Genomic DNA, 26,032 nt, shown 5'->3' with positions numbered 1-26,032 from the left:
CCCTAAACAAATTACTATAAATTTGTTTCTAATGTATTGGTAATGGTGAAAAATGTTTTACTTCCACAAACTTTGAAAGTTTACTACACAAATATGGATTTACAAATATAATATGTCCCTGAGCTTGTGGTCTACCTGACTATGGGTGGATCCCGCCCCCCTAATTAGGTTGCCTTGTCTGGCCTTAGTGGGAGAGGATGTGCTTAGTCCTGCAGTGACTTTTATGTGTGGGGTTGAGGGAGTGATGATGACATCCAGAGGGTGAAGGTGGAACGGAGGGGAAGACTTGCATGAGGGGGCACTGGGCAGAAGGGCTTGATATTGGGATGTAAAGTGAATAAAAAAATAAATTAAAAAATCCTCAGTTCACGAAATCAAACTCACCCCACAGAGAACCACAGAAGATTTCATGCGAGAATTCCCTTTCATACGCATGGATTATTGGTTTGTTATATGCTGGAGAGACAGAGAGTGGGTTAACATTGACTTCAGATAATAGCTGAGATGTCTTTTCAGGCACCTAAATAAATCCAACATATACTGTAAAGGGTGAAGGTACTGAGACAAATCACTGGTCTATACACTAAATGTGCCAAGTATTTCCATCATGTAGATGTCCCTCAAAGTTTGGTTTCATTATTGCATTTCATCTTTTATGTGAGCTTTTGTAAATTCTTAACGCATTGGGAAATACAAATTATAGTGATTAAAATACATTGCTGAGTGTGAATGAGATTTGTGGCTTTCACAGTAGTGCAAAACCAAGAATTGAGTGAAGGACTAAACTTCTCAATAGCAGGTGAAGTCAAATCTTGTCACCAAAGAGATTGGGTGACAGGTGGGTATGATAGCAAGGGTTTGTGATCCCAGGAAGATCTCGCCAGTCTGATGAATAATTTTTTTAAAGCATGCATAAATCTCAATTTATACCAAATGAATATTCAATCTCTTTGATTCATCACACATCATGAATTATGGTATAAGCAAGTAGAGGCATTCCGCATTGAAAGATCACACCGGAAATACTCACAGTCACTCATAATGTCAGTATCCGAAGCAGAACCTCTGGAAGATGAGCGTCTGAGAGGAAAACCCAATGTTGGTTCTGCTCTATCATTGTTTTGCTCACCATCAAGGGAAAAGGATGTGATCTCCAGGGCAATTGAATCTGACGTCTCAGTTCCAGCATCTGATTGCTAAAAGGAGACCAAAGACCCAACTTTAATGTTTTTGTTATGGGTGACTTGAAAGTTTAAATGCCAAATCTATAATATATACATCCTTAAAATTCCATATCTACTAAAAATATTCAGCAGTATCACCTGAGAAGTAAATTTATTATTGAGGTAATTTGAAGTGAGAAATAGAAGGAGCATTAGATTGCCAAATGTACAATTTCAGATGTAATTTCTGTGAAAGTAGACCAGGTACTGTGCCAGTAAGCTTGATTATGTACCTGCATGAAGAGTTACCTCTGATTCAGTTAGAAGGAAAGCAAAACTTTTGGAAATCACAAGTTGTCTGGGTCAGAGAGCTGGTAAGTAGAGGATCTTAGTAAGGCTTGAAAGGAATCTGACCCCCAAGTATATGTGCCAAACAGTTATTTGAAGCCCAACATGAGGGTATTGCATCTGTTAGTTTAGAATATCTACAGAGGTGGGTCTCATGGCACAGGCATGAGAATATAATGCTGGCACATGGAAGGCGGTTGTCATGAGTCTTAGAAGCTCCAGGCTAGCATGAGCCTACAGAGATAGGCCTGATCCTAAAACTAAAACAAAACAAATACAAGAGAATAAAACACACCAAAAATACATGGCTTAGGAAAACTGATAGTAAGAAGAAGCTTTGGGGGGCGTGAGGTCAAATGAAAGATGGAAAACAAAACAAAAAACTGAAATTACAAAATTCTTAAGAGTATGCACACTTCACTATAAGTCTTGCATGCTTCCATTTAAGGAGTAGACACTTAAGGATAAAAGCCGCCAAACATGGCAATACTATGTGGAAATTTTATCAACTCTCTGTTGAGAGAACTGAATGTCAGGGGAAGAATTGGGAGTTAATTATTCAGGAAGATAAAAGTGTATCAGCCTAGATGCCTAGTAGCAGAAAACAAAAAATGTGGTATGTACATATATGTGATAAAATTTTATTCAGCCACAAAGAAAAATGAAATCAAAAAATTTCAATTTAATGTATGTTTGTGGAAATTATTATATTAATGGATACAATTCTACTCAGAAGCATATTTCCTATTCTTTATGATATACAGACAGGTCCTAGATTTTAATTTATATATCTACAAATATATACATATGTGTGTATGTACACTATAGAACTAGAAGTAATTGTGAATGAGTGGGAGAAAGATTTTATGCAAGAGTAGTGAGGGAAAATTGGTCAAGAGAGTACATGTGAGTTGAGAGTTAAATGGAGACAAACAGGATACAATTGAGGGGCAGAGGAAGGGCAAGAAGAGGAAGACTAACCAAAGCAAAGCAAGTATGAGAATGCTATAATGAAATCTATTCCTTTGTGTGCTATATAAAATGCTAATGGTTGCATAATTTTGTATATGTCCAAATGCTAGCAATTCACATATTTAACATGAAAAATTCCCATATTTGTATTCTACAGCTATAAAGAATTTTGCCAGTTCCTTGAAATACTATCCCAAGAGTATAACCTGACATAAAATGACAAAATAAATCAGGTTCTTTCCCTTGGAAGTACATAGGTATCAAATTGTACGTAGTAAAGATGCCATGTATTTATAATTTAAATAATTTCAGGATTTGAGGGAAAAAGGTTATAGTCCATGTTAAATGCTATAATGTTACATACATATCATGTGCTGACATACATTTACAAGAGAAGTATACTTTCATTACCTCTTGTTCATTTTCAAAATCTGGGAATACATGTTGTTGATCCAGTCCTGCCCCATCTCTATGGAATCCACATGCGCCATTCTCTCCGCTGCTTCCATTGACTTCCCTGTATCTGTTACCTCGTCGACCGCCCATGTGGCCTTCATGTCCTTCCTGGCTTCCAAAGGCTGCGCTTGCTCCACTGGCAGCTCCATGGTAATTGCTGGCTTCATTGTCTCCATAGGCTCTGAAAGCCCCTCGCCTTAGATCACGGCCATCATTACCAGCATTCTTCAAGATTCCCCCTCTGCAATAACTTGCCCTGGTAACAAAGAGGAATTAATAAAAGAAGGCCATTCAATACAAACACAAAACAAAGCCATAAAAGGAGAGAGAAAGAAAACTAATATTTCACACACACACACACACACACACACACACACACACACACACACACACACACACGTTATGTTCAGGAATGTTTTTGCTCTTTCTGAATGCTTTTGGTCTACAGACATGAAATATTCCCCAATGCTTTGCCAATACTAAACACTGAATTAACACTGTTAAGTCTGTGTAATCATTGTGGAGACAGAGGAAAAAGAAGTACATTTCTGCGTTGTTAGGTGCATATAACTGGGTAGCTACAGAAAAAGCTAATTTTTCTTAAATAGAAATTTACTAATAAATTTTTGTCACATTTAATGATCAACCCCATTGTAGTATTAGAATATTTCAGTATTTTATAGTATGCTAATTTGAACATATGCTTTCACACATTTCCATATGTAGCAAGAGCTCTGCTATAGACACCTTAGTCAACTACTCTCACCAGAAAGTTCATGTAATATAGGCTTCGAATGTTAGAGGATGAGTAAGAGAATCACATGATCAGTGTTTATAAGTACTATTTTTAAAATACCAGTATCTTGTTTTGCATGGACTACAATATTAAATATATGTCCCTATTGTGATCTTAAAAGAAAAGCTGTGTGAGAATAGAACATTTTTTTTATAGATTATTTATTTTGGGAAAAACTCGAAAGATCTTTTTGTAAGTTAACCAATGAAATGGATACTGACGATATTAAATTGATCTCATAGACATAGTAAAATCTCAACTCTCTGAGAAATGCTTAACTTGGCTTGCAAATAGTGGTAGAATACTTCATTTTTTACCCCATTTCTCATTGTGATTTTATAGGGAAAGGAGATTTTTGTGGCATTAATTTTTAAGAGAAACCTCATACAGTCTCTGCTATCAAGAAACTAATAAATAACTGAATTTAAATTGTATATGCATTTTCTAATACAGAAATATTAAATTCAGAACTAAATGCACTAACTTATAAAAATTTAAATTACAATATGAAACATTTACCACTATGTGATTTAAACACATTAATTTTCCAAAGCTCTGCTAAATTTTAAAATAAACCAAATATGCCAATAATTCTAAATTTATAAGCATCTACTGTATAATGAGAGAGACAAACTAACCTTGGCCCATTGAAAGCAGCACCACGACTATCACCTCTGTTTCGAAAAGACCCATCACTGTAGTGACGGTTACCATGGCCTCTATAGCCATTTGCCTGATGATTCATGTCATCATGGCCACTGGCATAGTTTTCTTCATAAGCATAATTTGAAGCTCGTCCATCACCATTAGCATCAGCATCATAGAGTTCAACATAATCACCATCTTCTTCATGTCGCCTAGTGGCAGGTGTAGGGTTTACCCAATCATCCCAGAAGACTTCAGAGAGTGGGTTACAGCCTACCCATTCGTTTGTCAAGTACACAGGGGGTGATATTTTTCCCACTTTAAATCCATCTGGAACCTGTGTGTACAAGAAAGGTTAAGGTAGTCTCTAATAGCTTCTCATTTTTTTTTTAAATTTAGATAGCAGAACTTTCCAAAATGACAAGTTAAAACATGTTAACATTATATTCTTTATTGAAACAAATGTCCACTCACTACATAAAGAAAATATTTTAGTGAAATGAGTTGCCCAAACCAAACAGTGTTTACTAGTGGACACTGTAGATCACAAGGCAACTTTACTCACTGTTTTATTAACCCTACTTGCCTGCTGAGGAGTACCTTTCATTTGATGCCAGACAATATGTTCTAGACAAAGTTGGTTATTTCCTTTTGTTTTATCCTAACACAAATATTAGGGTAAAGCTCTTGAAATACATAGGTTATTTTCCCAGTTTTGTCTGCATAGGCTATACACTATCTTAAATTACTTCAAATGCCTCCAAAAAGCAAGCAAATACAAATGCAATTATTATGGTAGGTATAGAAGTATGTATGTACGATACAATAGGGGTATTATAGGACAAAACAGCAACCAACATATTGGGAAAAGATCTTCACCAATCCTACATCTGATAGAGGGCTAATATCCACTATATACAAAGAACTCAAGAAGTTGGACTCCAGACAGCCAAATAACCCTATTAAAAATGGGGTATAGAGCTAAACAAAGAATTCTCAACTGAGAAGCACCTAAAGAAATGCTCAACATGCTTAGTCATCAGGGAAATGCAAATCAAAACAACCCTGAGATTCCACCTCACACCTGTCAGAATGGCTGAGATCAAAAACTCAGGTGACAGTAGATGCTGGCAAGGATGTGGAGAAAGAGGAACACTCCTCCATTATTGGCAGGATTGCAAGCTGGTACAACCACTCTGGAAATCTGTCTAGAGGTTCCTCAGAAAATTGGACATAGTATTACCTGAGGACCCAGCTATACCACTCCTGGGAATATACCCAAAAGATGCTCTAACATATAACACTAATGTTCATAGCAGCCTTATTTATAATATCCAGAAGCTGAAAAGATCCCAGATGCCCTTCAACAGAGGAATAGATACAGAAGATGTTGTATATTTACACAATGGAGTACTACTCAGCTATCAAAAACAATGACTTCATGAAGTTCATGACAAATGGATGGAACTAGAAAATAGTATCCTGAGTGAGGTAACCCAATCACAAAGAAACACACATAATATGTACTTGCTGATAAGTGGATATTAGCCCAAAGGCTTGAATTACCTAAGATACAATCCACAGACCACAGGAAGCTCAAGAAGAAGGATGACCGAAATGCAGATGCTTCAGTCCTTCTTAGACGAGGGAACAAAATACTCACAGGAGGAAATAGAGAGAGACAAAGTTTGGAGCCAAGACTGAAGAAAAGTCTATCCAGAGAGTGCACACATGATTCATCCCACATGCAGTCACCAAACCCAGTCATTATTGGGGATGCCAAGAGGTGCATGCTGACAGAAGCCTAATATAGCTGTCACCTGAGAGGCTCTGCCAGATCCTGACCAATAGAGAGGCAGATGCTTGAAGCCAACCATCTGACTAAGAATGGGGTCCCCAACAGAGGAGTTAGAGAAAGGACTGAGGTAACTGAGGGGGTTTGCAACACCATATGAAGAACAACAATATCAACCAACCAGACACCCCAGAGCTCCCAGGAACTAAACTAACAACCAAAGAGTACACATGGACAGACACATGTCTCCAGCCTCATATGTAGCAGAGGATGGCCTTGCTGGGCACCCACTGGGAGAAGAGGCCCTTGGTCCTGTGAAGACTTGATGCCCCAGTGTAGGGAAATGCCAGGGTGGGCAGGAAAGAAGGAGTAGGGGGAGCACGTACATGGAGGCAGGGGTGGGATGGGGTTTCTGGAGAGGAAACTGGGAAAGTTGATAACATTTGAAATGTAAATAAAGAAAATATACAATAAAATGGAAATTAAATAAAAGAAAATTAAATAATATGATCTGAAAACGCATTGAAAATATTTAGGGAGGCCTTTTGCTTATTCAATCAGAAGACAATATTTTTCACTAATATTTTATTTGTTTCATTATCTAAGAAATACTATTAAGCAGAAGTTGAAAATGTGACTTATACCTTTTGGTCATAGATTAGTCTGGATGTATCCATTTGTCAAATTACTTTCCTATATACTCTATTTGCATTTTGTGTGCTACTGGGGTTGAACCTAGAGTCATGACTAAGCTAGGCAAGTGCTCTACCACTAAGCTCTATCTTCAGCACCTCTTACCAACACATTTGATAAAAATGTTAATATACAATATTGTTTGCTCTTTCCCCATTTCCATTTTAACTTACAAATTTTGTATCCTGAATCCTTGCCCAACAATATGATCTTTTTATAAACATTTAAACTCTTAACTCCTTATGTGCATGAGTGTTTGCCTATGTAGATATGTATATCTTGTGTGTGCCAGGTACACACAAAAGCCAGATTAGGGTTTTAAGTCTCTTGGAACTGGAGTTACAGATGATTGTGAGTCATCAGATAAATTCTGGAAAACAAACCCTTGTCGTTGAAAGAGAAACAAGTGCTGAGCCATCTTTCCAGTCCCTAACCTCAGGGTTGGAAGGTCAGAAAGAATAGGTCAAACCAAACTGATGTTAAAAATAGAAGTGCATTATGATATAAACCTACATGGATATCAATCAGTAACCTCTGATCAATAGTAGAATAAGGCGGCGATGACTGGGACTTCCTCCTAGTCACAGGGCTGTCCTCCTCAGAAGATGACTCTACGGAATGCCAAAAGTACATTAGTAACAGCAGAGATTTCACAATTGTTTCCTTTTGTGTAGTGGATCAATTCAATAGCTCACTGTTTTTCCTTCATCCTTTGTAATTCAATTACAGAAGTATCACCTTATATTTAAAACCTAATGTGCCTGTGATCTTGTGTTCTGCTTTCTGCAGGCGCAAGTTTCATTCACGGTACAGACCTACAAGGTATTTTTGTCTTCAGTATTTAGTGTACACTTGATAAATCTCTGTAAGAGAGTAGACAGTAAAGCTAGTAAGCATGTAGACCCATTAGAATCTCTGTAAGAGGGTAGAGAGGAAGGCTAGTAAGCATGCAGTCCCATTAGAATCTCTGTAAGAGGGTAAGGCAGTAAGGCATGTAGAATCATTAGAATCTCTGCAAGAGGGTGGGACAGTAAGGCCTGTAGACCCGTAAGAGAGTAGACAGTGAGGCTAGTAAGCATGTAGACCCATTAGAATCTCTGTAAGAGGTTAGGCAGTAAGGCTAGTAAGCATGCGGACCCATTAGAATCTCTGTAAGAGAGTGGACTGTAAGGCATGTAGACCCATTAAATTCTCTGTAAGAGAGTAGACAGTAAGGCTAGTAAGCACGTAGACCCATTAGAATCTCTGCAAGAGGGTGGACAGTAAGGCATGTAGATCCAATAGAAATCAAAGATTAAGAAGAAGAAAGACTGAGTGCCAGTCTAAAGAGTAGGAAAGAGGTCCAAGATGTAATCTGAAGATGAAAAACTCTTGAATGTGTACTGCAATATTAAACATCTCCAGTTTTAACCCACTTAATATATTCCCAAATAGTTGAATAAAAATAAAGACTGAACTAATAAAAATTACAAAATTTAACTATGTTTCATGAAAATGGAAAGTTATGATTTGTGAAATAACTTTCTGCGGTAATAGAAATACTTTCTGTCTGTTCTACCCTCCATGGCCAATGAACATTTTGGCTACTGAGCATTTAAAGCACCTAAGAAATAAACCATTAAACATTTATTTAATTTTTTTGTTTTCATTTTAATAATCACATGTGACATGGCTGTTTACTGTCACATTGGCCAGCACAATTCCATTATGATGACATTTCTATTTAAAGTACAAATTCTTTTACTTGGTCAGTACAGGTTTTAAAAACTATGCTGTACTAAATAATAAGAAGTTTTAAAATTTCAGTGCAAATATTTAAAAGGCTCAGAAATTAGTGGTCTAGGTGGACATATTTGTTATAAGGAATGCTTATTTCTAGGTATATAATAGATAAATATCACTGCCCCCTTTATCTGTAAACTAAGTCTACATAGGCAGTCTAGACACTACAAATAACCCCCTTGCATTTGTAAATGCTGTTATCATTGAGAATGTTATATCCCATATCAGAGAATGTGCATTCTTGCCCTCTAATACTGTTGTAACCTTCCTACTTATTATTTATTCAGGAAGTAACACTGCATGTCTTTTAGGGTAGAAGTAGGCCTGTGATAAAGGTTGAGTGTTCAGTGATTTCTCTGGTTTGCCTACGGTGAGGTGATTTTTTTTTTCCTATGGGGAAGGCAAACCCACTGGGAATCTCACATGGTCTGTGTCATACACATAACAGAGTCTCAGCCCTAAAAGGTTTTGCTAGTATTTGCAGAGATAGTACTGCTTCCTTCTCTTATTAATATCAATGGATTATTTTATTTCAAAAAGGCAAGTGAATGGACCACAGAATTTATGTGTTTGCCACGTCTTAGCAAGTTTATAACTGACCAAAACAGAAGGAAAACATTCCTAAAATTTTGCCTGATCTTTTCAAAACAGGATTTTTATCAGAAAATACACAATGAAAACAACTGTTTTATCATATTATTCTCCTAAGCTGGACTAAGGTTTTAAAACTCAGATATTTGAATATTTGGTCTTCTATAGCTCCTATAATATAAATAGTTAACAAAAGTCTATATGCTAACTTCTTCACAAATAAAGTGAAGGCTTGGTGAGGAAATGTTCTTTAGTTAAACATGTCTTGCATACTTAAAAGTGGAAAATGGCAGGTTTTATGACGCAATGCACAGTTTTTGGATTTTTCATAATGTTTACAAATGTATAATAGATTTAAAGTCTCTGAAATGAAAACCACTGTTTGGAAATGATACTTGCAATTTTACAAGCTATCTTAGTATTATGTGATCAATTAATTTTCCATGTATTTTCAATAGAGCCACAAGTTTGTAATATTTCATCAATGTGTAATGTTGTACATGCCATAGTTTCAAGAGATGAAACCAAATGACAAAGAAGTCTGTCCTCACGATTATTTGACTTGATGTCATAAAAGTAGCCCTACTACACTTTGGCTAGTTGAATGCGCTTTCTAGATTTCCTGCCATTATCTATCTCCTCTGGGATTCCATTCCTCAGAGGCCCCACTGCTTACTCTAACTCCAAATCTAATCAACATCTTGTCTTAATATTACTTGGCCTACCTAACATTTTCATGTGATCCTTCTTGAAGTTCTTTTTTTTTTTTCTTTTTTCTTTTTTCCAGAGCTGGGGACCGAACCCAGGGCCTTGTGCTTGCTAGGCAAGCGCTCTACCACTGAGCTAAATCCCCAACCCCTTGAAGTTCTTTTATACCTTTGAAATATAAGCTGCTAATATTAGGCCTATGTTGAAACTTTCAGTTTTGAATCACCTGATTCTGCTTGAAAATTCCGAGGATTTAGGGAGTTCCTCGGTCTGATGTCCATCGGCTGCTGAGCTTCTTCCAAAAGAGCCTGCTCACAGACACTAAAATGAGAGAGCAAAGGTTTAAGGAAGGTATGTATATAATCATTATAAGCATATTGGGAAGTTTTATCTTCATCTCTTAAAGTCATCTCTGAAGGAAACTCAAACTAAACCCAAAGAAAGAAAAAAATTTTTTTCTCCCATAGATGTTATGTGAAGATATAAAGTCACAAGATTTAAAAAAATTACGTCATAGGGTTATGCTTATTATATATGTATTCTCTATCAACTGTCCATATTGTACAATATCTTTACTTTTGAATTTTAGTTGTCATATTGTTTTCCATGAATATTTTGCTATATTAGTAAGTCCAAATCAATTTACTTAAGGGCAAAAATTATTTGGAGCTGTGATTAAAACATATTTTCCCCTCCCCTTCCACCTGCTTCTGTGAGAGTGCTCTCACCTCCACCCACTCCTACCCCATCATCCTGGCATTCCCCTACACTGGGGAATAGGGTAGAGGGTTTGAGGATCAGAAACTGGGAAAGGGGATAACATTTGAAACGTAAATAAAGAAAATATCCAATAAAACTTTTTTTTCAGCAGGGACACGTGTCTGTGCGTGCATGCGTGTGAGAGTGCGTGCGTACGTGCGTGGGTGTTTGTGTGCATGCAACTAGAAGTAAAAAAAAAGTCACACTGCATATGTGGAAGTCATAGAGGCAATTTGTGGAACATGATTTGCTCTTTTGACTGTGTGCATGTTAAGGAACTGAACTCAGGTCAATATTGGGATTGAAACAATGTGCTCTTACCCGCTGAGCCACCTCACTGACTCTGTCTTAATATCTTAATACAAGGAACGGTCAATAGCTATTTGCTCAATGACTGACCAAGTCAACATAGACTAAAGTTCTCTCCACTGTGAGTTTAGTCTATTTTAAAAATTACATTTCCAACAGAAAACTGACTTATGGAACATAATCTTTGAAAAATCACTGAAACCAAGAATGCTACAGAAATTAAAACTATAATAAAGTTTCTATGCGCATATGTCATCTTATTAATATGCGATCTTATTTATAGGACAATGATTCATATGTATGATTAGGACTTCAGAAAACTTTTCAGCTTTCTCATTCTGTAGCATTAGCTTCTGCATTTATGAACAATTTCTCTTTTATTATGTTGTACATGTGAGAAAACTCACCTGACATGTATTAAATCCTACTGCAAAATGGATAGTATCAAATAAATTGTTGTGATCACTTCTATTAGTATATTATTAAAATTGTTAGGTAATTATTGAATTGAGTCACATGGACCAAATATGAGCAGTGTTACTGGAAGATCTTGCTATTGGGTCACTGCAGTTAGGTTTTTAAATAAAAGCCAGTTTTGCCAATGGCTATGATGTTAGTGATAATAGAATTTTTGACCTCACACAGAAATTAATGTCAAAGAAACAAAATTTTGTTTTTTTTCAGTCTCACAGTTACTCACAAATAATTTTAAAACAGTGACACATACCTTGGAGAAAATTTCACACGATGTGTACGATTCCGGTTGCAAGGCATAGGAGCAGATCTCTCTTGGACCTTAGAGATACAATACAATGGATTGATAAGATTTATTATCATAAATTCCTTTGAGTTGCTAATTTATTAGAAAATTACTTCCTTCACATATATTTCCCAAATATCTAACTAAAAAACACAGTTATTATAAACTGAACTTATTTTTAGAGTTATAACCTTAGAACTAGTTAACAATAATTTCTGGTGGTTTCTTAGAACATTAGCAGAACATTAGCATAGAAGTAGACTCTGGAAAATATGTAGTCAAAAGTTTTCTTGTTATTATTGAGCAATCATTATCCCAGAGAAGGATAATGGCTCTTCTAAAGTTGTACAAACTAAAATCATCTAATTCCACCTTCAGGAGCGGGATTTCTCAATTCAAGGCCAGCCTGGTCTACACAGAGAAACCCTGTCTAGAGAAAGCAAAAAGCACCCCCCCTCCCCCAAAAGAATTTAAGTTCAAATTCATATCCTTCTAAAGTAGCTCTACATTTTCTAAGTTATCACTCACACATAAAAATTCAATATGGTTTCTTTTGGAAAGTATACCGTAAATGATGTTCTAAATACTTTTATCCTCTAAGTCAATTATCTTGGGTTTTTATACTCCTCTACTCATCTGATGGAGTAAAATATTCAAGAAAGTTCACATCCAAAGGATGTGGCCTTACATCAACGAAATAATATTCCTTTTTGTTAGCAGGGCAGGCAGAGCCACAGAGTGCTGCCTTGTCACATTTAGTTTTAAAGGACTATATTTACTCCCAGTAATTTTCAGCTATGGCTCCCCAATAGGCCATCTGACATGTAATAAGAAAGTCGCCTAGACTCTTTGGAGAGACAATTGTATCATGTACTTTTAAAAAAGCTAGTATATTGTAAAAAAATAATTCCTAGAAACTTCACTTAGACTTTATATATTAGTTTGCCTTATGAAGTGACTTATCTAAGTTGTCCTTTTATTTCAATAAATAGATCAGTGAGAACAGCACTGTTTGTCTTTCAGGTTTGGCTAATGAGTCATTCTAGATGTTTTGCACAACGCAAGATAAGCATCTTCCTTAATAACCATTTTCTAATTTCAGGTTAAACAACTGGCATTATACTCTAGGCTTTTATGAACTTTGTCTCAGGAACTTTCTATTTTATTTTTATTTTATTTCATTGTTATTTTCATTTTTATTCATATAACTCTCCCTATGTTACAAGGCTGTCCTAAAATTTCTGAGTTCAAATGATTCTTCTGCCTCTGCCTGTCCTGTAGGTGAGTTGGGTATGTACTGTCACCACAGCAGGCTCAAGAAGCTAAGTGACACAAAAATCACTAAACATCTATAATGGAAAAGTAGAAAAGACCTGGCTTAATATGAGTTGACATTCTTTGGCATGAAAAATGGAAGAAGGAAAATAATTAGTGAGAATTTCATATATTAAGACACAATACATTCCAATCCAAACATTGCTCATTGAACGTCTTGGTCTGTGTCAAACTGAAGGTAATGACTACCATCTGGGAATACAAGCAAGGCCATGTGTTAAGGCAATAAAGAAGGCACCATTGACTATTCTCATCAACATAGCCCAACTCATAATCCCTCTGTAAATATTTAGTATTTATAAATCCATAATCTTAGTCACACAAGATTTTGTTTCTGAGAAACTACATTGCAAAAGCATTGACAATTTTTCATAGTGGACTTCAGTGAAGTATCTTGTGCTGATTCTGTACCCTCACCAGAGCAAAGTCAGGGCTATTTATTTATATACTAAATAATTCCAGTGCACAAGAAGAATTGGGAATGTTGGCTGTTATGAACGAAGTCATGATAATGCTACCGTCTTTGCATAAGAAGTGAACTTAAAACACCAGTCCCAAATACATGTTGTAAATACTGTATTATTTGATGTGATCATCAAAATGGAAGTCACCCTGACATGTAATCGTTTAATTTTTCCTGTGTTAGAAAATGAGTCATAGACCAATTGACTTAGATCTGTGATAAACAGTCCATCAGGGATAGACAGAATTAAGGTAAAAGATGTATGATCATATGCCACAGTGAATACTCACACTTTAATGTGAAATAGGATATTTAAAAAATTCCTGAAACGCCTTCTCAACTTGATGAAAAAAACCAAAGTGAGTCCACTTGTCAGCAATGATAAAAGCATGAGCTCTCAATGGAAAATTAGAGCGTGTAAATTAGTATCTGTCAGTGAACACTTGACAACTTATGAATACTCAGCTACATTTGTGGTAAACATTGGTAATGCTGTTAAAATGCTGTTCTGATATTGTGAAATGGAATGTAAACATTTGGGAGAATCTATATACACAGTGAAGTGATGTTTTTCAATAGATGAATAGATGAATTTAGAAATCATGTATAAGCAGAATCTCTATTCAGAGTACAAGACAGGCTAATGAATTTTTGTGGATGTGTAATATTTTACTAATACTACCTTAGATTTTGTCTAGTTTGGGCATGCTACCAACAAATTTGCACAAGTATTTGAAGGAGACTCTGAAGGAAAATCCACACCAGTCACTATCTGAAAAATTTATACCGAATTCCTCTTTTTAGCTAACCTCTATGTACTAAGCCAGCTCTTACACATATATTTCAAGCACATATATTTCAAGCAAAGCAACATATGGCCACAGATTGAATTATGAAGTAGTTATGAATATCCAGATGTTTTCTATTAAACAAGACAGATTAAAAGGATTTGAAAAGGGGAGACAACGGCATCTGTATAATAATGTTTTTGGCAAAATAAATATTTTTCACTTATATTTACTTTTATTTTAAATGTATTTATACCTTTTTGCTTTTAATTTTCAGTAAGTTAGATAGTGAATGACATAATGGAAAAGCTTTCCAGAATTCTCAATATTTAAGATTATAAAGGGATCCTGAGACCATTAAGTTTAAGAGGCACTTTTCTAGGTACTTATTAATGTCATAACAACTCATACTGAGAACTTTACCTCATTTCCTGTACGATTTGGAGCGTATGGTTCTATTTGGACTTCAGCCTGAATTGAATGAAACACTTCATCATTGTCTGATGAGTCATCATCGTCTCTATCCTTTGAAACAAAAATAATATAAATATTTAAATCATTATGAGTGTGCAAGTGATAAGAACAACAGAATCATCTTATTTTGTAACCATGATGAATAATTTCCAAAGACTTAAAAATTATTTAAACCAGCAGTTTCTAATAACTTTTGGTTAAGGATCCCTTTAAAAAATCTAAGGAAAGGTACAGATTGCCTACAGAAAACTGAATATAGACACACACAATTGAATCCATTTTTGGGTGAACCGCTAGGTTCCTGAAGCTTATCTCTGGGATCCAGATTAAGAATCTGATTTAATGCTTGATTAACGCATAATCACAACAAAACTTTTCACATTTAGTAAGCTGGTATAACTCCAAAATGTTGTCCTAAGTAGAGGAAGATGTGTGATACAGAGTACAAACATTCCTTGAAAATTAAGCTCCCAAAGTTTAAGAAATTGTTCAATCAAATGAATCAAGCACTGTTATCTCCCCACATATCATGATGAACATATATGCATCTTTCTTAGTGGTATGGCAAAGCACTCCTACGTGTCTATAAATTCTGATTAAATTTCACATATTTCAAAAGAACTGTGACTTTTTCTGTAGTATAAAGAATTTTATTTCCTTTAAGTATTCAATAAGGAATGCATATATAAGGATACGGACATCTGTGTGAAAACCTAGGCTCATCGGATGGCTAACAATTACTAGTTGACTTATTTCTATTTTGAAGTAGCTTCTCACATACATATTGAAAACAGTGACAGTATGTTCTTTGCTGCTAATATTGGGCATATTTCCAGGAAAAAAACAAGTCTTGTTCACTAATGCAAATCCCATTATCTCTAATTGGTTTAGAGAGCTCATTGAGAATAGTCATTAGCAAGTTATATGCCTTATTCCTGGCCACAGAGCATGGTTTCGAACTCATCTGATTTTCTAGCTCTTTATATTCTGGGAGGAATGTGTCCATTTGCTTTTTTGGCACATTCCCCTTTCACTTTTTAAAATCCTTTCTTATGTAAATGTGCCAGGAAGTTACCAATCGCTTAATTGACTTAATGTGCACAAACTCAAATTATAACTTATCTAGATATTCAGGAAAGGTTCACTTGTAATTACTACATCAGTTATTAAGTAGAAGTGGTTAACTAATTATCAAATAACATTTCCTTTTATATAAATGAATACTGAAAATTATTAGAAAACAACTGCTTTCCTAATCTATACTGACCTTACTAATTTGCTTATTAAGCCTATAAACTATTCACTGTCAAATTAATAGTGCTAGATAAAACTCAAAAAAGCCTGTCAAATTTTAATCCCCCACACACGGGAGCTCTGAAGTTTTATTGACTGTTCTTAAATGAGCAGTCACGTTCCACTTCTTCTGTGGCCTGTGCACAGGCACATTAGGAAGACAAGTTATAAATATGGCAATGAGTTTTGTCTTCATTTCAAAAGAGATGTATTTACTTTTATTTTGTTTTATTTGTAAGGGTATTTTTGCCAAAATGTATGCCTGTGCCCCATGCATGCGCAGTTTTTGTAGAGCTCAGAAGAAGGTATCGGATTGTCCAGGACTGGAGTTATAGATGGTTGTCGGATGTCATGTGGTACTGGGAACTGAGACTGAGTCCTGTGAAAGAGCATGCGCTCTTAACCTCTGAGCCATCTTTCTTACTCTTACATTTGGTTCAACTTAAAAGTCCCAAAGTGCAAATGAATGCAGTTCACACAAATAGTACAGTCCTTCATTCTATGGCAAGAAATAACAGATAAGCAAGCAACTTGAAACTGGAAAAAATGCTATTTATGTGTATCTGCCTACTTTAATTCATGTGTGCCATATGTGACAGGAACCCATGGAAGACAGACGATTACAAGCTGCTACAGGCTGCCATGTGGGGTTCTGGGAACTGAACCTATGTCCTCTGCAAGAGCAGTAAATGCTTTTATCTGCTAAGCCATCTCTATAGCCCCAGAAAGTTACTTATTAGAGAAATAAAAATTGGAATTTTAAATTAGGATTGTTTCAGCAGTCAAAATAGTTACTTTAAGTGTTTGTATGCTATCCATTTACTGGTTAAGGGAATAACTGGAAAAAGTATAGCAAAGCAAAATAAAACCCTAATAATTAAGCCATGACTCCTATAGAGATACATTAAACCATTAGTTGTATTATTAAAGCAATTTTTCCTCTTTTGATCACAATTATCTAGAGATTTCAGAATGATTCATTGGAAGTGCAAATTAGTAAATCTTTGGTAGAACATGGAATATTTGGTTTTGTTTGGTTTCACAGAGAAAGTATGCAGGCAGTGACTAGCGTATTTTCTCAGCTTTCACTCAGGAAAAATATCAAAAATTTCTTACATTTTCAACTTCCCTCAGTTGCTCTTCATGCTGATTAAAGATTTCCTCCCATCTACGCTGGCGCCGTCTCCTGCTGCTTTCTACATCTGAGCATTCAAAATCTTGACGTCTCCATAATGCCTTTGCCCTGAACCTCTTGGGTGTTAGTCTTTTTACTATTGCTTTCTTCAGGCTAGAAACTCTTGACTTTTTCTTCTGTACTGCTTCAGGTTCAGTGTAAAACCCGTTGGTGCACAAACTTTCCAACAAGATTTGCAGTGGACCAAGTGGTTTTGAGGTAAATGCGTTTGGTGCTCGAAGCAAGTCTCTTGATAGTCCCTCTACCAGTGCTTGTACTGCACCAGCTGCCCTTGAGGCCTCCAGATCCCAGGCCTGTGCCCGAGGTGCCTCTTCATTTTGTTCCCCTACTGGAATTAGCAGCTGTGTGTCCAGATGAAGAGGCAAGAACACATGATGGTTCTGGGACTGTAAAGGCAGGAACACCCGGGCATGTACTTGTATTACCTCAGGATCCTTCTCCTCAACCTCAGCTTGTGGAGGCTCAACAGCCTCTTCCTGCACCTCAGCTTGTTCAGGTTCCCTATTCTCCTCTGGATGCTGCTCAGGGACTCCATTCTGCCTCTGCTCTTGTTCAGCGGCCTGGCCCTGCCTTTGCTCCTCAGCTGCCCTGTCTTGCCCCTGAAATTCTTCTGGCACCTGGTCCAAATCTTCAGGCTGTTCCGTTTCTAAGGCATCATTCTGGGCCTGCTGTTCTCTGGGTATGGGGGCCTGTACCTCAGGAGAACTAGCTTTGTTATCCTGACTAGGTGGTGACGTGAGTCCCCAAGCTGCTTTGCTTAGTTGGGGAGGTGCCCGAATCTTTTTAGCTAGAGGCGTAGCTACTGTTGCTTCAACCTGTACTGGCATCAGCACTTGAGGGGCCACATGTAGATGCTGTGGTAACTGAGCCTGCTTTTGTAAAGGCTTAAGTGTTTTGTCCTGAGAATGTAGAGGCATGAACATCCTGGCTGCCTCCTGCAGTTGCTGAAGCTCTTGGTCCTCTGGCTGTTCTTCATCAGGTAACCACCTTGGCTGAGGAGGCTCTCCATGCAGGACTCTGAGTGGTCTGCATCGGCTGCTGGTTGGCACTCTCAGAAGTTCAGGAGTGCAAGAAGGTCCTCTAAAATAAGCATACAGAAGAATGGCATATAGTGAGTGTTCACTGGAACTAGGCCATGCCTGAGAATTGCTTTCATTTTTAAAAGACAGACCCACCAACAAAGACAACAAATAATTCTGTCCTCGTTCCTGCAAGGCCTGAACTATTCAGTAGGTAATTTGCAATGCTGCTGATGGGTTAAATCCTTACAGTAGGTTCATGTTCTACTTGATCATTCTACTGATATGTGCCCTTTTGGAATAGTTACAAAAATTCTCACTGTTTCCTTACAAAATCTCATACAGAAGCAGGTGAGTTTTGTTTGTGTTTGGTTTTGTACCAAACAGGATTAAGTCGTCTTGGGCAGAAGACAAAAAAGTATTAAACCTACTGTCTTATGTAACATGCTATCATCTAATTATAAATTGAGTTTTCCCAACACACCTGAATCTCCTTGTGATGTATTGTTCGTTAACAGCTTCTTCTCCTTCGAAGGCCAGAGGTATTCCTTTTGTGTGAAAAAGAGAAAAGGAAGAAATGCAAAAACAGCATTTGGCTCGCCTTAGTGACTTCGCGACTTTCTATGGCTCAGGACAGAGTGAATTACTATGGGTAAGAAGGTAAGAAGTAAGAGAGATCTTCAAATATACTTTGCTGGTGAGGTTGACAAGTGTCTAGGCATAGTTTTAAAGCACAGTAGAGATATACTTCAGGCAGATTAATTTCTCTGAATATAAGGAAAAACATCCTAGCACTCTGATGGCTGCTGTTGAGAAAAGGAAGGAAAAAGACAAGAACCACTTGATGGTGTGGATTTGACTTGTAGAACCATGAGCGCTTGAGCTGCCCTATATGCTCACTGATAGTCCTGAGTCTGCTCCGAGAGAGGCTTAGTTATGTGTATGACCCCAAGCCAGGAGTGACAGAAACACCTTGGCTTGCCCCTGACGTTCTTACGCGCTTTTCCCTTAAGTAGCCCACCTTGACAGAGGGGTGATCTACATGCAAGGTTCTAAATAGTCTGTCTTTACTTGTTTTATGTTTAATATATTTAATGCATTCAGCTTCTCTCCTGTCAACCAAGGTGCTATTACTGAAATGTGGCATCTTACAAATGGGAGAGTTCTCTTCTGATTCCCTGTGTTAAATTGCCTAGGACAGCTATAATTGCATTTGTGGAGAAATCGCCAACTAAAGGGGACTTTTTCTGTAGATAACATTTCTTGAAATCTTACACCTCTAGATTTCAGCAAATTATGGCTGATGTTCCTCTAGCGATTTGAGAATGGGCTGTATGATGCTGGTGCCCATAACATTATTATCGGAGGCACATAAACAAACTGCGTAGCTCCCCATTCAGGAAGAGGACATATAATTTTGTGGACAGGACAAACAATGCTGCAGTCACTCCTACAGTTGATTTAATTTTAGTGTGCTTTCTGTCACTTTCAGGTTCTACACTTGAGGCCCTATCTATAGTCCCTGAAATTAAATGCATGCATTTCTAGAAAATATGAAATATGAGCTTCGTCAGTATTTTTCTGCACATTGATTAAATCGTATTCTTACTTTGGGGATCAGTAAGTGTAAGCTGACCTTTGTGTACATAAGTTAGCTTCTTTAATCATATCTCAAGTTTGTGATTAGGTCATAAATGAACTTCGTAGGGTATATACAAATTATTTCAAAACTAAATCATTAAATTTGCAATTATGAACACATCTGTCTCCAAGGAGTTAATTAAATTTTTTTTAATTAGAAGTTCACTAAAATAATATAGCCATAATCCCAAATTCTATTTGAATATGAGGCTTTATGTTTTATAAATATGAATACTTAAATGGTATCACAGGAATAGCTTAATAATCTCATAGAGAAATGCCCCCAAAAGAGGTAATTGAATGAACTAGTGACATACAGCGCTAATAAAATGAAATGTCAAAAGGCTATTGAACTGTCATAGATGTGTCTGATCTACTTGTCTACTTGCAATGGAGTTAAGGATAGTTATGGGCCACAACACAAAGTTGGTGCGAACTGAACTTAGGGCTTTCTATCTGCTGAATCAACTCTCTAGTGCCACCCCCATCCAAAACTAAATTCTTAAACAAGTACTTTAAAACTAAAAGCAATAAATAAATGTATATCTTATCTCTACGATACAAAACTTGATAGTTTCTACCTTTTCTCTCTCTCTTTTGGATGATCCCAGTAAGGTGCTTGGTCAATGACTCCACAACACGTCGTTCATTTTTTATATCGTGGACAAATGGGTGATGAAGCATGTTTCCAGATGTAGGACGAAATAGGAAATTTTTTATCATGCAATTTTCCATGAAATTCTGGAACTTACGGGACCTGAAGGAAATGAAACACAGAGGTGAATGACACTGTTTACCTGCTGCGCTGTTCCTACCCCAGTCCTGTGCAACTTTCAAGGTCAAATATTCTGAATGACTTGTTAGAACTACAATTGCCTTTTCAATTAGGAAATCTCCCATGTCTTAACAAGATACATGATACAACGATGTCATGTAAACCTCAGAAATAGAAGTTAAGTCAACAGACTTCTCTACTTAAGACTAGAAATTTCGATGACTCCAGCAACAGGTGAATGGTAAGGCTCATGTAATAAGATGGCAATTAAAAGATTAAACGGGGCATATGATTCCTAAAGAAGGTGTTGATAAACAGTACGCTGTAAGCTTCTAAAATAACACATGCAAAGAGATTCAGCTAAATCTATGTTGAAACAAGAATAATCACATCAATGGAAACATTTTTTTATAAAATACTAAATCAATATGTTTAAGAAATTCCTTTTTACCATCCACTGGATTTGACTGTGGGAGCAGCTTCCCGTAGAATAACAAAAAGGGCTTCCAGGGGCTGAAGGTTACACAGAGCTGTTAAGGGAAACAGATACATTTAGGAAGAACATGAGTAACTTCCGAGCCCACTGCTCATCCCACACTCTCATTCATATATAAATAGTCACTAAGAGAGGAACAGATGAATAAATGCAGAATAACTAACAGCAAAATTTATTTTAATAGCAACATTACATTAAGCCAGTGTCTTCATTACCTGACCTAACAAATTAATAAAAAATTAAAAAAAAACAGCTGTTAGAAAAATGGCCAACAATATTAAAACTACTTCATATAATATCCAGGAGAATTTGAAAACGGGGACATTTCTGGTGCAGATGACATTAAATTGTACTGCTCTACAGGCGGAGACTTTGTCCATATTCTGTTTTATGCAAGGCAGAAGATTCACTCAGTCACAAAAAAAAAAAGGCAGAGCCTAAGGAACACATCTCTTCGACTTATTCCCTATGTTATGGTGTTTGAAAGCTGCTACAAATCTTCCAGCCTTCATGTAAACGCCCCCATATTGCTTAAGTGTCCACCTATAACATATGAACTAAAGAAGGCCCTTATATCCAAAAGGTTCAGTTTTTTTTTTTTATTGTCAAAGCACCCTGTCCCTGTCTCTGCTTCTCTGGGACACCCTGATGATGTACAATAGATCAGAGGATGATAATTTTCTTACCTAAACCTTGGAAGACATCATCTGATAATTGTCGTTTTGGAAAACTATACTCTCTGAGATGATAATTATGATAACCTAGAAGATTGCTACAGTTAACTTGATGAGTATTGTTTGCATGCAGAGTTCATACTCCAGGCGAGTAAGGATAATAGTGAGAAATGTTTGTTAGGAAGGCGATCTAGAGCTGCTTATGACTAAGGCCATTCTCATTGCTTCTTAGGCAGGATCGCCTATCTCCTTGTGAGTTCAGAAGCTCCTGGCCATAACCTATCTTTCCAAAGATTGTCATTCGCAATCTCAATGCAGAACTTTTCTGCCCTCCTACTGAGTCTGTTCTTAAATCCCTTTTCCTTCTATGACTTAAAATCTTAAAATAAAATTTATGCCAAATTTCATATTCTGAATTTGAAGAGATGAACAAAGAGGTAGACATCGAAGGTAAGACATAAGAGACATAATACAATAAGACATAGATCACAAAGACATTTGGACATCATTGAAAAACTACCATTTATGATTTGGTACATGATATGACATATGGGTAGCCAAATAAAAGCTGACTGTTACAAATGGTAGCATCATATTCCAGAGAGACAGATTTGTACAGTGTAGTCTCACAAACTTTGAAATACATCAAGTGTATCAAACACTTATACTTACGAGGAGCGCCTTCAGCCATTTCAATAGCAGTGATTCCCACAGACCACACATCACTCTGAAAAAGATAGCAAGAAACATATTAAAATGGGAAATTAGTATTAAGAGTCTCAAAACCATTTTGGCTGGGGTTGGATATCAATTCTACAACCATTTCATGTGTTTCTAAAATGAAGCTTCATTATAGACTAAAAGTTACAGGAAGACATTATTTGAGTCTATGACTAGCCACACTTCACTATACCATAGGTTCATGTGGAATGATAGTCGCTGAATGGTTGTTCATCTTGCATGCATTTCTACTCATGCTACACTTTAAATATAAAAAATAACTTTTTATAATGAAGTCTTAATATTAAGATCTATGTGTGACTAAAGTGACTTAATTCTGTGTATCTCAATTTCATTTAGTATAGAATAAATATATCTTAACAGCACCTACTTCATAGGATATGTACATATATACACATATGCACATATGATATATAAATATATATTCATATATGTGTATAAAAATGTAAATACATTTACTAGACAGATGTACTTGATAATTTATAAGTTAAACATTGATATATAAATTATGTTATATATAAACTATATTTGTTGAAATACTTCTTATTAATTATTAGATACACATTTCAGTAGCTCCTGTAATACAATTAATGGAGCGTAGAATAACTATGAAGGTCTTACAAAGTATCTTCACCATCATTAGCTGTACTTCTTTTTTCAAATTATTGAAAGGGGCTGGTATGTTAGTTCAGTGGGTAAAGACATTTGCTGCCAAGCCTGCTGACATGAGTTCAGTCCTTAGAATTCACATTTTGAAAGGAAAGAACTAACTTCTGCAAGTTGTCCTTTGAACACCACATGTGTGCTTTTACACACACACACACACACACACACGCAGGCAATGTAAATGTAGCTCTAAAAAGGGTAAAGGGCACTTTAGTAGCAGTGCTGGTTGACTTTTTTTTTTTAGATCCAATTGATAAGATATAATTGCCCACCTAAACATACAAAGCCCAGTACCATCCATCCCTTAAGAACATTGATAACCTGTAAATACACAGAGCAAGATCTTTACGTCAGCCTCCATTGTCCTGCCACCGAAATAACACTTTTTTTTTTATTAACTTGAGTATTTCTTCTTTACATTTCGAGTGTTATTCCCTTTCCCAGTTTCCGGGCAAACATCCCCCTCCCCCCTCCCCTTTCTTATCGGTGTTCCCCTCCCCACCCTCCCCCCATTGTCCCCCTCCCCCCAACAGTCTAGTTCACTGGGCGTTCAGTCTTAGCAGGACCCAGGGCTTCCCCTTACACTGGTGATCTTACTAGGATATTCAATGCTACCTATGAGGTCAGAGTCCAGGGTCAGTCCATGTATAGTCTTTAGGTAGTGGCTTAGTCCCTGGAAGCTCTGGTTGCTTGGCATTGTTGTTCTTAAGGGGTCTCGAGCCCCTTCAAGCTCTTCCAGTTCTTTCTCTGATTCCTTCAACGGGGGGTCCTATTCTCAGTTCAGTGGTTTGCTGCTGGCATTCGCCTCTGTATTTGCTGTATTCTGGCTGTGTCTCTCAGGAGCGATCTACATCCGGTTCCTGTTGGCCTGCACTTCTTTGCTGGTTGACTCTTAAATAGTTTACTCTAGTTTTAGAGCCTCGACTTACAGATAGCTTAATTTTGCTTTTTAAGATATTGCAAGCATAGTTTTCCTTTAATTATTTTGAGATTAAATAATAAAAGCAAGGGGTTAAAGTACTTAGAGGACTCCAACATTTATACCAATATAAAGCATGGCACCTTGAAGAACATTGAGTTAAGGAACTTTATTCCTGTTATCTTCTTAGCTCCCAATGTAGTGCCAAAACCACAATAAGCTCTCAGTAAATAGTTCAGTTACAAAACAAGTGAAGAGGATTGGAGGGAAAGGCAAAGAGAGGAAATATAAACTGATCTATTTCAGATATTGAGTCTTGTGTGCTACGAGATTGACAGTTGAGTGAGGGTTCCTTTTTCTAGTTTTTAGCATATGGGGAGCTTTGTTCCTTTTCATATTAACTTGTAATAAACAGTTGCATACATGTATGCATATACATGCATTTCAAATAGAAATTGCAGTAGAAATGTTAATATACAGCAAAAATGGTTCTTTTCTATTCCATTGATTTTCTGTGGTTTTGGAGGTCAACCAAATGCCAAGGATTGCCTCCAGTACAGCAAGTAATGAAATTATTAGTTTTAGTTTTGAACTTATAAGGATTAATTATTTGTTTTACACTCATTCTTTATGTGTGGAACTGGTAATAAAATTTACAGCTTCATGAATGCCAGACTTTCTAACACTGACCTGTATCATCAGTCCTCTTTGTCACTCTTAATTATGATAAAAACCTGACCTCAAACTCATTTTGTAGCTCAGACAGCCTGAATACTCCTGTCTTAGTTCCAAAGTAGTTGAGATTGCAGTCTTGAGGCCTCAGTCTTGGCCTCATTTCAATGAGTTTACAAATTCCTCTGGTCTTGGAAGTTAAAATTCCAGTTGAAACCATCTAATATATTTTTACAAAGAAGTTGCCAACAACATGAACCAGATATTCCCTCCTGATTCTGAGACAGTGCCAATGTTCTACTTTGTCTTCATTATTAGAAAATATTATTCTTATTCATACTATGAAACCACATATAGAAATAGAGGCTACTATTCCTGATTAATTGTATTTATTCAAAAGGAAGATCGACTTTTTATTCTTTTATCATTCAAATTAGGTGTAGCTGAGGCTGGAGAGATGGCTCAGTAATTAAGAGCACTGACTGATTAATCATGAGGACCAGGGTTCAGATCCAAGCACTCCAGGTGCAGGGTATTCTATACTGTTCTGTCCTCAATGGACACCAAGACATTATATCTGTGTACATTCACACAGACACACACATACACATAAATAAAATAAACCTTAAAACATAAAATAAATGCAGACATTTCCCTCCCAACTTTGAATCCTCCCTGTCGGAATTCTCATACTCACTCTGTAATCATAGGAACGTCTTGGGTCCTCATCACAATGAATCACCTCGGGGGCCATCCAGTACGGTGTACCAATGAAGCTATTTCTCCGTCCATTTGTTCTGCTCACTTGGGCACTCACTCCAAAATCCACTACATATGTCAAAGTAATTAATCAGGAACACAAATCTCAGTAACTTATTGCTTTAACTTGGAAAGGCAATACAAAAGCCACAATGGATAACAAATTTTCTTTCTGGCCTGGAAAACTTTACCATGAAGCCTTCTCCAGGAATACTGGGAAATGGGCTTTAGCTGCTATTTATGTTGGAAAGAGACCCAACAGTACTGTTATAAATTTAATGTAGGTTTGGATAAGTGTTTATCATGAACATTAAAAATAAAGTTTCACTGGTTACTAAGATGTGG

At 36.7% G+C, this 26,032-nt stretch overlaps 1 protein-coding gene across 4 annotated transcripts in view; it reads right to left on the bottom strand.

Annotated features, from left to right (window-relative positions):
- The window catches only part of Nrk (Nik related kinase), a 97,189-nt gene that overhangs the window by 18,911 nt on the left and 52,246 nt on the right, over positions 1-26,032 (bottom strand). For 3 of the 4 annotated variants that reach the window (XR_015646281.1, NM_001411591.1, XM_087599836.1), the window contains exons 8-21: positions 25,626-25,756; positions 22,603-22,657; positions 21,212-21,290; positions 20,567-20,742; positions 18,829-18,892; positions 17,247-18,405; positions 14,787-14,888; positions 11,745-11,812; positions 10,176-10,270; positions 7,382-7,479; positions 4,374-4,717; positions 2,895-3,195; positions 1,031-1,196; positions 385-456 (exon numbers count right to left, since the gene is read on the bottom strand). Coding sequence is in view for 3 of the 4 variants with exons in the window: in NM_001411591.1 (NP_001398520.1) it covers positions 385-456; positions 1,031-1,196; positions 2,895-3,195; positions 4,374-4,717; positions 7,382-7,479; positions 10,176-10,270; positions 11,745-11,812; positions 14,787-14,888; positions 17,247-18,405; positions 18,829-18,892; positions 20,567-20,742; positions 21,212-21,290; positions 22,603-22,657; positions 25,626-25,756 (2,910 nt within the window). In the remaining variant the exon portion in view is untranslated. Of the gene's footprint in view, positions 1-384; positions 457-1,030; positions 1,197-2,894; positions 3,196-4,373; positions 4,718-7,381; positions 7,480-10,175; positions 10,271-11,744; positions 11,813-14,786; positions 14,889-17,246; positions 18,406-18,828; positions 18,893-20,566; positions 20,743-21,211; positions 21,291-22,602; positions 22,658-25,621; positions 25,757-26,032 lie in introns of all 4 variants that reach the window. The other variant, NM_001191797.1, reaches the window with a different exon arrangement.

The sequence above is a fragment of the Rattus norvegicus genome, chromosome X (assembly GCF_021556685.1).
Source record: "Rattus norvegicus strain SHRSP/BbbUtx chromosome X, alternate assembly SHRSP_T2T, whole genome shotgun sequence".
NCBI classification, from domain to species: Eukaryota; Metazoa; Chordata; class Mammalia; order Rodentia; family Muridae; genus Rattus; species Rattus norvegicus.
This window is presented reverse-complemented; position numbering and strand designations above follow the sequence as displayed.